Source organism: Odocoileus virginianus, chromosome 10 (genome assembly GCF_023699985.2).
Source record: "Odocoileus virginianus isolate 20LAN1187 ecotype Illinois chromosome 10, Ovbor_1.2, whole genome shotgun sequence".
Lineage (NCBI taxonomy): Eukaryota > Metazoa > Chordata > Mammalia > Artiodactyla > Cervidae > Odocoileus > Odocoileus virginianus.
Window position 1 is genome coordinate 23,299,098 of NC_069683.1, and position 13,125 is coordinate 23,312,222.

At 39.7% G+C, this 13,125-nt stretch overlaps 1 protein-coding gene across 11 annotated transcripts in view; it reads right to left on the minus strand.

The window, feature by feature from the left end:
- The window catches only part of CD44 (CD44 molecule (IN blood group)), an 88,993-nt gene that overhangs the window by 27,670 nt on the left and 48,198 nt on the right, over positions 1-13,125 (minus strand). For 5 of the 11 annotated variants that reach the window (XM_020912261.2, XM_070473189.1, XM_070473190.1 and 2 more), the window contains exons 5-8: positions 12,343-12,591; positions 5,180-5,305; positions 2,941-3,054; positions 2,345-2,461 (exon numbers count right to left, since the gene is read on the minus strand). In XM_020912261.2, coding sequence (XP_020767920.2) covers positions 2,345-2,461; positions 2,941-3,054; positions 5,180-5,305; positions 12,343-12,591 — 606 coding nt within the window. The remainder of the gene's footprint in view (positions 1-2,344; positions 2,462-2,940; positions 3,055-5,179; positions 5,306-12,342; positions 12,592-13,125) is intronic. The other 6 variants (XM_020912263.2, XM_020912265.2, XM_020912268.2 and 3 more) reach the window with 2 other exon arrangements.

The following is a 13,125-nucleotide window of genomic DNA, read 5'->3' on the forward strand; positions in this document are numbered from 1 at the left end:
TGTTTGGCATTATAAAAGTGTGTAACAGGCTTAAATTTCAAGCACTCAATGTTGTAATTATCTAGTTTTAAAAAGGACAAAATGAATGAAATAAAATTGTATCAGGGTGCCTTTGGGAAGAATCAGAAAGTCATTGACATTTTCATCCACTGTGACTAACACTGAAGTTCTGTTCATCAAGAAAATCAGTTAAATACTGTACATCAACTATACCTCAATAAAAAAAAGAAAAAGAGGCTGTATAAACTTGCCAAGCTGAAGTACAGTTTGCAACTTGTAAAACTAGTTTATTTCATTATTTTAGAAAATAACGTGTGTGACTTGACAACACCAAAGACATTTAAAAAAATAAAACTTACTGCCCTCATTTTACCCTTGCATTGGCCAAAACATTCCTGAAGTTAACTGGTTATCCAGAGGGAGGGGAAAAAAATAAAAATCTTAAGTTTTACCTCCCCCTGATTAAATCACTACCTCCTGACAAAAAATGAAGTTAGAAACAACACTGGATATAATTACCAAAAAAACAAAACAAAAAAAAAGAAATTTAATCCAAACATAAACTGCTTAAAGTCAAAAAGAAAAGAAAAAGAAAAAAATGCACACACTATTCTGTAGTCTTTCTACCACTATCTTTATAAACACAATGATCCTTTAAATAGTCAGTAACCCTCTGTTGTCTTCAATATATGGGTTAGCAGACTATAGGATTTCCATTGCAAATACAAAAATTGACTCTCTTCTAGAAGCTGCAGATGTTTTTTTGATAAAGCCTAGAAATCTCCAGCCAGAATCACTTGATGTTTTGCAAGTCCCCATAAAAGAATCGCTGAAGCAGCTGCCACTTTGTTAGGTTTTGTTATGTCCTGTTTTTCAGCTACCCTCCAGTAATCATGCCCCTGCCGCACTACTTTTTGACAATAGGCTCATTAATTCCCAGCCTCTTATATAGTTTTCTGCTTTTTAGGTACACACTGTCTTAATAATTTCTAAAATAAACTATTAGGACCCAAAGGGACTGGTACAGAATCCCGTTCTGAAGAAATTTCTGTTTCTTATTTCTGTTTTATTTCTCTTTTTTCTGTTTCTCATTTCATTAGACTCTTTTTGTTGACTCAGCCCATAATTCTCATGCGTATATCAAATCTACTGTGGTCAATAATGAGATGCAGGCCTGTTGGGCGTATTCAGTACAATGCTCTGTGCTGTGTTTAGTAGCTTCCAACTCTTGGCGACCCCATGGACCGTAGCCCACCAGGTCCTCTGTCCATGGGGATTCTCCAGGCAAGAATACTGGAGTACTGGAGTGGGTTGCCATTTCTTTCTTCAGGGAATCTTTCCAACTCAGGAATCAAACCCAGGTCTCCCGCATTGTGGGTAGATTCTTTATTGTCTGAGCTACTGGGGAAGGTCACAATGCTCAGGATGTAGTGATCTATTCAGTCCTAGCTGATGTGTGAAAGTTTCTTTTGTTGTCTGAAGACATTTTCAAACCATGGATTCCCAAACTCCTTTGGCTTTTAGTGATTGTTTCTTATATTTTTTGCTTTTGGAGTGTTCAAGGCTATAAGAACCATGGTTGAACCATAATTTCTATAATGCTATGAGCTGTTATCCTAAATTAAAGCTTCTTTTATAACAAATATCATAGACATCTCTGAGAGAGAGACAAAAAAAGAAGAGAATACACTTACTTCTTTTTTTGTCCTATCCTCATAGGCCCGTAGAAAGACTTGAAATTGCTTTAGGAAACCTGAGATGTTTGCACATAAGTAAAAATAACAGCATCAAAGCCTTCCCCCAAATTACCCTGAGTTTAAAAACAGAAAAAGAACAGTCAAGGAATTCAAATATAGTCCATCTAAGTCACTGTCTTTCCTCCTAAGAGTACAAGGGAGGTATTTCTACAATGGGATGAGAAACAGAATGTGAAAAAGAAGCTGGATTTATCAAAGATCTTTACAGAAAACAGAGTTCCAAAGATCCTTGCATTTGTCACATTTTCTTTCCACATGCCACGACTAAGCACCAAAAGAATACACTCTCCTTCAGACATTTCCGTAAAAACACACAAACTACCCAAATGGAAACTCTGGGAATCTTTAACACACAAAAAAACATATCTTAGATATTTTTAAACATTTTGGCCTTTTGGGCAACTTGACAAGTTAGTATTTTTAATTCCAATTTCTAAGAAACCATGTGCAGATTTGGCAGCTTTTTGTGTTCTGGGAATAAAAGAAATTACTGTGTGGAGACAGAAGACGTAGCCAATGTCTTTTCCCTACCCTCTGGGGTGGCTTCACTACTCAACTAAACCAGAACTGCTGACTGCCATTCTTACTTGTGCTTGTAGAATGCGGGGTCTCCTCTTCATCATGATACCCTTGGTGACTGAGAGAAGAGTGTGGTTCCTGGGTCCAGCCTTCTCCATAAGCACTGGTGCTACTTCTGTCCACATCTGTCATGATGATGGTTATATACATTGTGACTTTTTATCAACCGGTTTTTGATGGTTCTGTTTTTCCTTTTTTCTTTTCATCAAAGTACACGCCATTTAATGGTTCAATGCCTAAGTAGTACCTCTGAGCATCAACTCTTAATACTTCTGCGTGACTTCACTAATCTCTCCCAAGAGAAAACCAATGTGCATAGAATGTCTTCATGATTACCTGTTATGCCACTATGACCACTTTGTCAAGGGCAGCACCATAAACCATTTTAACATGTTCAATTTTATAATGAAGCAACGTAAAATATCTTATGCCCAGATGATATAATTGACAAATGACTCAAGCTGGAGTATCCTCATGAAAGTTCACTAAGAATTTGTGATGAGATAGTAACTAAATTTTCCCACTGTGTCCTGATGATTGACATTTGCAGCACCAAAGACTTTGAGGGGAAAAAGAAATCTTTTAAGTATGTGTAACCCATTACCAGTCATCCTTGTGGTTGTCTGAAGTGATGCTTCTGGATTCGAATGGTCGGGGTTCCTTTGGATCCAATTCTGGTTCTGTTGTGGGTGGGTAAAAACCCATGGTGTGGTTGAAACTGTGACAATGATGATTCAAGTAATTAGGAGAACGTTATTTCTTGAGCCTTCACCATTTGTTTTGTACATTTCTCCCTTCTGTAGTCTACAGTCATTCATCTATACCAGGCTGTATAGATGGTTGAGTAGAAATGAAGGGACAACAGAGAGTGACTTCAGCTTGACTCAGCCATACTGTTAAGTATCTCAGTGTCCTTCGCATTCTGTTAGAGAACACATGGAGGTCAGAACATGAGATCTTCTGGAGAAAGCAGGCAAAGAAGCTGCAGCCGGAGGAAGGACAGCTTTGAAAACACCAGCCCTCCACCGAGGAGAACCAAAAATATCAATGCTTTGCGCGTCCATGCAGTCTGTAACAACCCTCTGCACTTGAAAGGAATCTCAAGTGTGCTTACATGTAGATGCTTGAAGGTTATGCCATGATGACCACTTTACTTCATTAGTAGCATTATGGGGAAAGAAACACCCTGAGCAGCCAGAGCTTTCCTACTGATGATTCAAAGGAAAAATATCTACGTAGAACAGCCATGTGATGAGCTATGTATTTCTGAATATTTATCAAACACCTCAGAAATTCTCATCAAATACAGAGCATTTCATGAGCAAGCCATTCATAGCCAATGAAAAGAAAACCAAGATGCATACATTCAGTAGGAAAAACCAGAGGTAACCAACCACCATTGCAGCAGCTCCCCTAAAATTAAAAGAAGCAGACATCCACCACCGCCCTGATATTGTCACCCCCAAACATGACAGGGCTGGAAGAAGAGATGCACATGACCGAAGAATCATGACAAAATCAGAATCAACGTCTTTTGGAAAGGTTATTTGCAAATCCATCCTAACTCTTTTGAACTTTATTTTGATACCCAAATAATACAAAACTCTTTTCAGAATGATAATACTATTGGATTCTATTTTACAAGTTAATAAAATCAGGTAAACTCATTAATTATATTCTCATTTAGTATGAAGAACTGGCAGTTATCAATCCCCAATAGAAGGAAGTGGGCATCCTGCTCAAATAAGTGCATGGGTGCCAAGAAGAAAAGTGAGCTGAAATGGAAAAATATGCCGTAGAGATGAAACGATATGAAGGGACGTTTCCCCCTGGAGCCTGAGCATACAATTTATTTTCAGGTTGATCTCTTTGGCTTGCCATTCAAGAGGGTTTAGTTTCTCAAGTATCAAGACCACATCTTTCTCGATGCCCAACCTAGATGATATGGTTATATCCTGAACCCAACAGACAGTATAATAGTAAAGCTCCAGTGTTTTGAGGGTATTTGGTTTTCTTTCTGAAGTTACTAAAGAGAGCTCCCTTGTTAGTTTCTAAGCTCTGCAGGGGTGTCCAGCTAAGGAATACAGCTTTGACATAAAGCATATAGTTCACCTCAAGTATTTGTTGTACTGATGTCACATACTCAAATGCCTTCAGGTCTAAGCTATTCTTTTGGACCCCTTCCTCCTGGGATGCTATACTTTTGGGGATGAAGCTCCCACGTTCAAATAGGACAGACTGGACTTTGGTGACCTTAGAGAGCTCATTTAGCACCCCAAAGGTACATCTTCTCTTTAAAAAAAAAAAGGCAGAGCTGTGATGGAGTCAGTTTCAGGAATCTCATCTCATTCAGCAATATCTTAGCTCATGAACAGGTAAGTATAGGAAACTCAGTTATCTGGCAGAGTATTAGACCAATTTTTGATTTTTTAAAGGAACTTTCAGCTCAATTTCCATCTCTATTCTCAAAAAAGTTTTATAACTGTCACAAACTTGGATACTATGATGCAATGGCTTCACTATTTGTCTTTAATAATTGGCACTGTTATGTTATAGCTCAGCTTTAACATATAAATACACAAAACAGGAAGGATTTACATGAGGAATTAAGAATTTTATAAAAGATTTTCCCCATGTCTCCTCCAAGGATATTTTGGCTTTCATTAAAAAAAAATCAGTTTCTTCCTTTATAATCTCATCAATGCATAATTAACTAACCTGTGATCAGAGGCTTATGCTCATTTCTCATATTAACTATTTCCCAAGAAAGATGCTATTGGGCATCACTCAGATTAAGCGATAAGCCTGGCACAGATGGTTTTATAGGAATTGATTATTCTTACTGGTGCTGGAGATAAAATCTTCATCATCATCAATGCCTGATCCAGAATAACTGGGGTGTCTGTCTCTTTCATCTTCATTTTCTTCAGTTGGCTCCCAGCCTGCTGAGATGATACTTGAATCCGTACCTGTTGTGGTGACTTGCGTTAGTAGCTGAGCTGAATGCCAAGTGACCCATTTCACAAAGGGAGAAAAACAGGCACAGAATGTATACCGAATTCCCAAGATTATAAGAAAGAAGTGAGAGATTTGACTTCTATACTCCAAATTGTTACATTCTGGTCTCAAGCTAATGTATAGATCTAAAGACAACTGGGTACGATCTTTACAACGGAATACTCTTTTCAAGGAAGTTAAAAGAATAAATATAGACATAACTTCACCAAAGAAGTAAAAGAGCATAAGGCCGATAAACTCCCCCATGCTTTCAGATGCATTTATTATTAAGCATACGCCATGAAAGCTAGGCTGTTAAGAATACAATAAAAGTTTCACACGTGCCTATTTGTTTTGTTAAGCCACCTTCAGTAATACCTTGGAATCTAAACCCAAGTCAATCATTTCTAAAAATCCCTCAATTGTATTCACAGTTTGCTACTCATCCAGCTATTAGGTTTGATCTTCTCTAGCATTTGATTACCGTAACTCTGAATGCAAATGAAAGCTACACTGCAGTTCTCAACATTATTTTAGCTTACAACCAGAAGACTGATGAGAAGCCTTCACTCCGCAACCAAAAGTAGCAACTTGAGAAAGTCTGTGTGAAACAAGGAAGACTCAGTGCAGCTAAGTAGATAAATACATAAGTAAAAATAAAAAGGTGATAATGGGAACTATCCACCAATGAGCTTTTACAGAAAGTATTATATCCCTCACCATCAGAAAGGTCATTTTTCAGAGAAATTGTGTATAAGATTAGATGATTAGAAATGGTGACTGAACAAGACATTGATCCTTTCCACATATGACGCTGATGCTGGGAAAGACTGGGGGCAGAAGGAGAGGAGGGCGTCAGAGGATGAGATGGCTGGATGGTAGCACCAGTGCGATGGACATGAACTGGGGCAAACTCTGGGAGATGGTGAGGGACAGGGGGACCTGGTGTGCTGCGGTCCATGGGCTCGCAGAGTCAGACACGACTGGGCAACTCAGCAACAACCACATGTAACAGTCCATGATTCTGAAATCCAGCTCTTCTCCAGTCCTTCACCTTCTACCCTCTATTTTGGTCAACCAGTATCATCCTCTAAGAATTCAGGGTGTGATACGTCTGCCCACAGTCTCAGAGACATGGCCCCAACAATACCAGACACATGGCAGAAGGACAGCTGAGGCGAAAGCCTGAAAGAGATGCCATTCCACTTTTCTCCAGTCAGAGTCCAAATTCCCAAACGACGTTGCCCGTGGTTGCTTGTACATCAATGCCAGATTTTGCAAAGCAGAACTGGACATTTTGAGACTCAGTCTCTGAAAATAGAATAATCAATCAGGAAAGACAAACTGAAGTGACCCAGTGATCTCACTAACAAGACTAGAAGCCAGAGTCTTGATTGGAAACTTCCAAAGACTGCCATTTCTGTAGCCATGATGTGTGTCAGAAGAATAGTAGAAAATAGTGCTACGTGCTAAGTCACTTCAGTAGTGTCCAACTCTTTGCGACCCTGTGGACTGTAACACGCCAAGCTCCTGTCTCCATGGGATTTCCCAGGCAAGAATATTGAACTGGGTTGCCATTTCCTTCCCCAGCGGACCTTCCCGACCCAGAGGTGGAACCCACATCTCTTAAGTCTCCAGCAATGGCAGGCAAGCTCCTTACCACTAGTGCCAGAAAATAGTATATACAAAAACTGAGAAAAGTTCAAGCAGAGAGGCTGAAACCATCATTAAATCCCCAAATACAAAAAGTAAGGTGAATTAGATTTCTTTTTTCTAGCTATCAAGAAAGCCCAGAAGTGGCCCGAAGAGAAGTACTGACAAGACCTTTCCCTTCACAACATTTGTCTGATGAAGATAAACCTTGTAAACATTTTAAAAATACCATTTAAAAAATTCTTCAGTCAATCTCTCCCCCACCCTGCCAACATTATCTAATCACTACATAATATCAGTACTATTTTCCTTATAGGAATATTTGTCAAAATAAAAAATACAGTTTATTTTGTCTTATAAGCTAAGCAAACATAAAGGATCTTTTTTTATAACTATTCTTCTGAATTAAAAAAGTTCTAATTATTTTGAAATATGGTCATATCCTCCATCAATGAAAGTTAGTAAATGAAGATATGCTAACAATATCCCATTGTTACAGACTTGGAATCTTTTCCCACAAAAACTCTTATGTCAAAACACTTTATAGCTACTTAGAATGAATAGTCAAACATCCAGGGAGCTTGTCAGAAGCCTAGATTTTGACATCAAGCACAGGTTACTTCCTACATTTTACAGTTAAGGTAGCACATGTCCAAACAATTGTCCACAGCTTACGCTTTCCATCTGTAAATCAGTATTTTCCTCTGTTATTATTATTGGCTGTGTTAATTAGATCAGCAGAAACTAGGTGTATGCGTTTTCTAATAGACTTCTTTAAGAGGACGTGTTCTGAATGAATCTCTTAATTAAAGATCTGAAGGAAAAATAATTCTGATTCTAGGTGCATGTTGCCAGTAGGAAAACAAACAAGATGTTGAGTAGAATCTAGTCATGTCCCCAGATTCACTGGCCTCTCTATTAAGCGAAATGGTGCCAGATTCTGTTCTCCCTAAGGATGGTGACACAGCATCAATAGGAAATTTTGACATGATAATGGGGTCCTTTCCAATAACACTGAAAGGCTTGGCATTCAAGACAACAGAGAAGCAAGAGACATAAGAGTTTACCTGTCACTGCTGTTGTCTGATCCTGAGTCTCAGGCTGTGAATTACCAAACCAAGACCACATCCAATTATATCGCTCCTAAGCTGCTGCATGGCCGTGTGAAAGGTGAACAAACCAGATCAATTATGAAAACATCATTTATTTGGGGTCTTTCCAGAAAAACTTTACTCCCAGTACTATCTATATAAAATGTATGCATATATTATAGAATGAAGATTAGAGAAGATTGAGGCCTGATTTTATCTTTCCAGGCTCCCCAAATCTCTTAGAATCTTAGGACAACATCAGAAATGCAAATTCAGTATGCTTATCCATACAGTGTTACTCATTCTTCAAACTAAGCCCCCTGAATACAGGCTCAGAACAAGAAATCAAGTAGCAACTTAACCCGTGATGGAAAAGAGATTTTATACCTACTTGATTAGGTGACCCAGCCATGAGCTAGAAGCCTTCTATGTAGCATTTCATAAAGTTGCTTTCATTCATTTATTTTTGGAGTATCTTTAGAGGTGCTTGCTTGTATCTTTTGGATCTTTCTGTCATTTTACCTGAGGAAGCTTGTAATGACATCTAGCATTTCCAAGTTCCGCCCACATTCATTAATCTCAAGTTTTATACTTGAGCAGGAACTTTGCAAAAGGTGTGTATTCCAAGTGTTGAAATCAGATAAAGATTTCTCAAGAATCCATCTATCACTTTCTGTCACTTTTAATTCTCATACAGAACGTGCTTTCAGAAAGGAAACAAAAACTTCCCAAGTTAGAGAAATTCTGGATTCTATTCAAATTAGAGGAAGGATAATTGCCATTTTGCAATTTTGAAATCTCCCACTTGATTCTCAAGTTGGACTTGAGTCCAGACTGTTTCCCTGAAGAATGGCAAAAATCATCAGGATAAACCTCTAAGCCAGTTGAGATTTTTAAAAACCATTTTGAGTCATATGCCTCTTTGAAAATCTAATATAAGTTACAGCTGCTCTCCTCAAAAAAGGAAGACTATACATACATGTTTTCAAAGTTTTGCATAATTTTTTCTGGTGGCTCTTGAATACCTTACGGCTTATCATTGAGCCTACTGGAAGCCCATGAACTCTAGGTTAAAAGCTTTAAGTCTATACACATTCAATGTCAACTCCTTACACAATATGTTCTGTGCTACAAAGGACACATATGCATAAAAGGGACTAGACAGATAGGAGCCAATTTCATGCTGGATGCCCCAGCTAAACCTGGGCATCCTCCTGGAAAACCTGCAGATAACCCATTCTTAACTCAGAAACTTTATTAAAGATATAGAACTCTAGCCACCCTCTCCCTCTAGTACATCCGGTAGAAACCAACAGGAAGTAAACATACAAGAGCAGGACAGAAATAGGCATTATTTCTGTCTTCTGAAAACAAGGTGTATGAGAATTGGAGAAACTGTAAACAGCTCTCGCCTAGCCAGCAGAGTTCTCTCTTTTTTTTTTCCCTCAGAGTTTTCAATCTTACCGACACAAGTAGACCATGCTAGACCAAAAATAAATATATTAATATATATTATTATACATATAATAAATATACATGTATATGTAATTATACCCAGAAGACAAGGAGATAAGAGTGCTCCAAGGCAAGAGTCTGCTTCTTGAATTAGTTTAAGTTCTGGATTCCAAACAATTTCAGATCACCAATAGCAAAAAGGCTGACGACATACCTCCAGGAAGGCGCTTCCAAAAACAACATTTATAAGAAAAGGCTTGCTGGAAGTCAAACACTTCCCAGATGGTCGTTCTCACTGGCTCTCCCTATTGCCACCCACCAAGGACCCTTTAGGATGGACTCAACCACACAAGCCAAAGATGCACTTCTCAGTGCTCAGCCAGCCCTCCTCTTGACCTCTGCCCTCCTGCATCCATCAGGGAGGTTTTGTTATCACTCCCTCTTGCTAAGTCCCAACTCTCGGTCCAATAGCTATGAGGCTTTGGGATTCTCCTCACTCGGCTTGGAAAATATGGTCTGTTCAGGAACTTATCAGTGCTAATGTTCTCAAGTCTGCCACTTGAACTGGATATATTCAAGTCTCCACCTGCTGGTTTTCCTTGACACCTTTCTTCGTGTGAGCTGATTTATGCCATTGACAATATGCCATTGCCATATTGGATCCTAAACACTCTCGTGACTCTCAGGCTGGCTCTGGACTTGCTCCCTAGACATATAAGTCTCCTCCTACACTATTGAAACTTAGCTAAGTGATCTGGAGAGAGAAAAGCACAATTCTTTTCTCAACCTAAATGCTACACTATGTTTTAGTTAAGTAAACAATACTTAACCAAATCATTCTCTTGATTTCTGTATAGGATACAGGCTCCATGAAGGGAGGTCCACCTCTGAGTCCCCAGTAACAAGAGCAATGTCTGGCTCAGAAAAGACCTCAAATACTGGCTGAATGAAAGTCGAGGTTACTAATCCTTACTTTTCCTCAATAGTACCTTCTAATGGTGTTTACCACTGGGTCCCAAGCATTAGAATAGCTTGATACATAGTAGGTCTTCAAAAATATGCTTGCTGACTAAGGCAGGAAAGCTATGGTCCTTAAAGGATGTGCCATGAATGTTTATAAAATGTCCTCATTGCCTTTCCTGAAATACATGTGAAATACTATTTTCTATAGGCTATTAGCAGCTTACATGTTAGTTTCATCTGGTTCCCACAAGATACATTTTGTCTGGATTTTCTTCTTTGAAGGGAAATGGTACTTTTAAGACTGCCTTGATCTGCTTCCTGCTGAGACCACTAATTGTTGCTTTTGCTAAAACTGCCTTCCCTGAACACCTTCTAAGTGGTTACTTTAGAAAAGGCAGAGAACTGGGGAAGGAGCAAGTAACTAGCAGCCCAGCTGCTTGGTTTGCAGCAGCCTCTCTCCAGAAGGGTTGTCCAAACCTGGAGGGACAGGGTGGGGATGGAGTAGGAGGCGGATTCAGGATGGAGGGGACATATGTTATACTTACGGCCGATTCATGTTGATGTATGGCAAAAGACATCACAATATTGTAAGGTAATTATCCTCCAATTAAAACAAATAAATTTTTAAAAAAGGATTGTTCATAGGATTATAGACAATACTGCAACGCAGTCTCCAGAGATCCAATAACCTAGGAAGTCATAGGAAATTTGAAAATATCTGCCGTTTGAAATGCTTCAAAGAATCTGTGGAGAATGACTGGATCCCAGCTTTATCTGTGCCCCTCCCTCGGCAAGCTGCTAACAGAAACTTAAAACACCATCAAGAAAGTCACCTTATGTTAAATCACAGTGCTCTGACAAACCGCCCTGGCTTCTGAAGAATAGAAAAGGGCCCCGTCTTGAGCACTGGCAAACCAGGACATTTCTGCCACACTCTCTGGAGACCAGAGTTCCACCGCCCAAGAGGCACAGCCGGGAGAAGATCCACACCATACTAGGAAAACTGCTCAAGAGGCAGAAGGCCTGTTTGAGTGTGAATAATCCACAGAAGGAACGCAGCCAATCTGGAAACCTGTTTTAAAACAAACTGTAGGGGAAAAAGCAAGGAAGGAAGCAGAGACGACCAGAGGAAGATGTAAACACTTTCCAATGAAAGTGGAATGCCGGGGCCAAGCCCCAAAGAAACTGAATGCAGACCTTACATGGCTGCACCCCAGCAGTTCCCAGCGAAGTGAGTCACCCACAGAGCCAAGCAAGTATGAAGAGCCTTCCCCAGCCAGCTGGGATATAGAACTCATAGGTAGATTTAATTTGATCAGATAACTCCTGCAGATACACTCCCTTAGGCCAAAAACAAAGGAATTGTTTAGTAAGTCATGAGTTAAGAGTATGACTAATTATTACCCAATTAACAATATGAATATAAATCAAGTTAAAACCTAAATGTATAAAATGAACCTGAAAAAAAGGTAGCAGATGAAATGGTATGCATATTTTATGATCCCGACTTTATGGAAACAATTTTATCCATAAATGGGTAAGAACAAGAAGGGAATGTGCCAAAATGAAACTACCTTGTGTTATCAGATCTCAACTGTCACCATTTCTCTGGGACAAGAGGACAAGGGACATTCTTCTGAAAATTTTCCAGTACGGTACTTCTTAGAGATGGGAAAAAAAAACAATTTTTTTTTGTAAGCAGTAGCAGTCAATGATATAGCATACTGACAGCTGCAGGAGGCCACTTCCCCAAATCAGGTCACCACCTTCTAGAGACAGACGCCATCCACACAAGCTCATGTCCCTCAGATAGACCAGAGACATCCCTGTGAACGCATTCTCCTTACTGGTATCCGACGTATTCTCCGGCTTGCTGGAGACCCAGGGGCTGTCTTGGTCTGGGGGCGGGTACGCGGTCGGGAGGTGCGTGTGGAAGATGCTGTAGTCTCCTGAAGTGCTTCTCTCACTGGGGGAGCCACTGCTCATCTCATCATCTGGGGGGCTGCTGGGGCTAACGGCACTGGGGTTGATGTCCTCGGGGTTAGTTCTGTATTCGCCTTTCTTGGTGTAACGGGTGCCATCACGGTTTACAATAGCTGGAAGACAGAGGAGCCACTTTCAGAACCTGACAGCTGATATATTCTGACTATAGGAAAGACGGTGGCTTATCTTATAAGATAGTGACTTCAGAGCTATTTTTCTTTTTTTTTATTAAGCAAAACAGCAGCTAACTACATCTCTAGTGGGGAAGACAGAGTGACTGATGCACTGAGACAGTGAGTCCTCGCTGCCCACTCACACACCCTAGAAGTGGGAAGGCGGGGGACAGGGTGTATTTGGATGTCCCCAGGTTTGAATCCCAGCTTTGTGTGGCTCTAGACAAGGTAGGCAACCCTCTGAGCTTCAGTTTCATCATCTGTAAAATGGGAATGAAACTACCTTCTGTTATGAGTGCTATATGATACATTGTATGGAAAGTACTTAGCCTAGTATTCAAAATAGAGCTGGTGCTCAATAAACAATAATTCTCCTGCCTGATCCTTACCTTCCTTCTCAAGTACATGTAATATTTGTTGCTATTAATTCCATCTATTTTGAGAAAGGATTTGAAATAGGAGACAAAGAGGCAA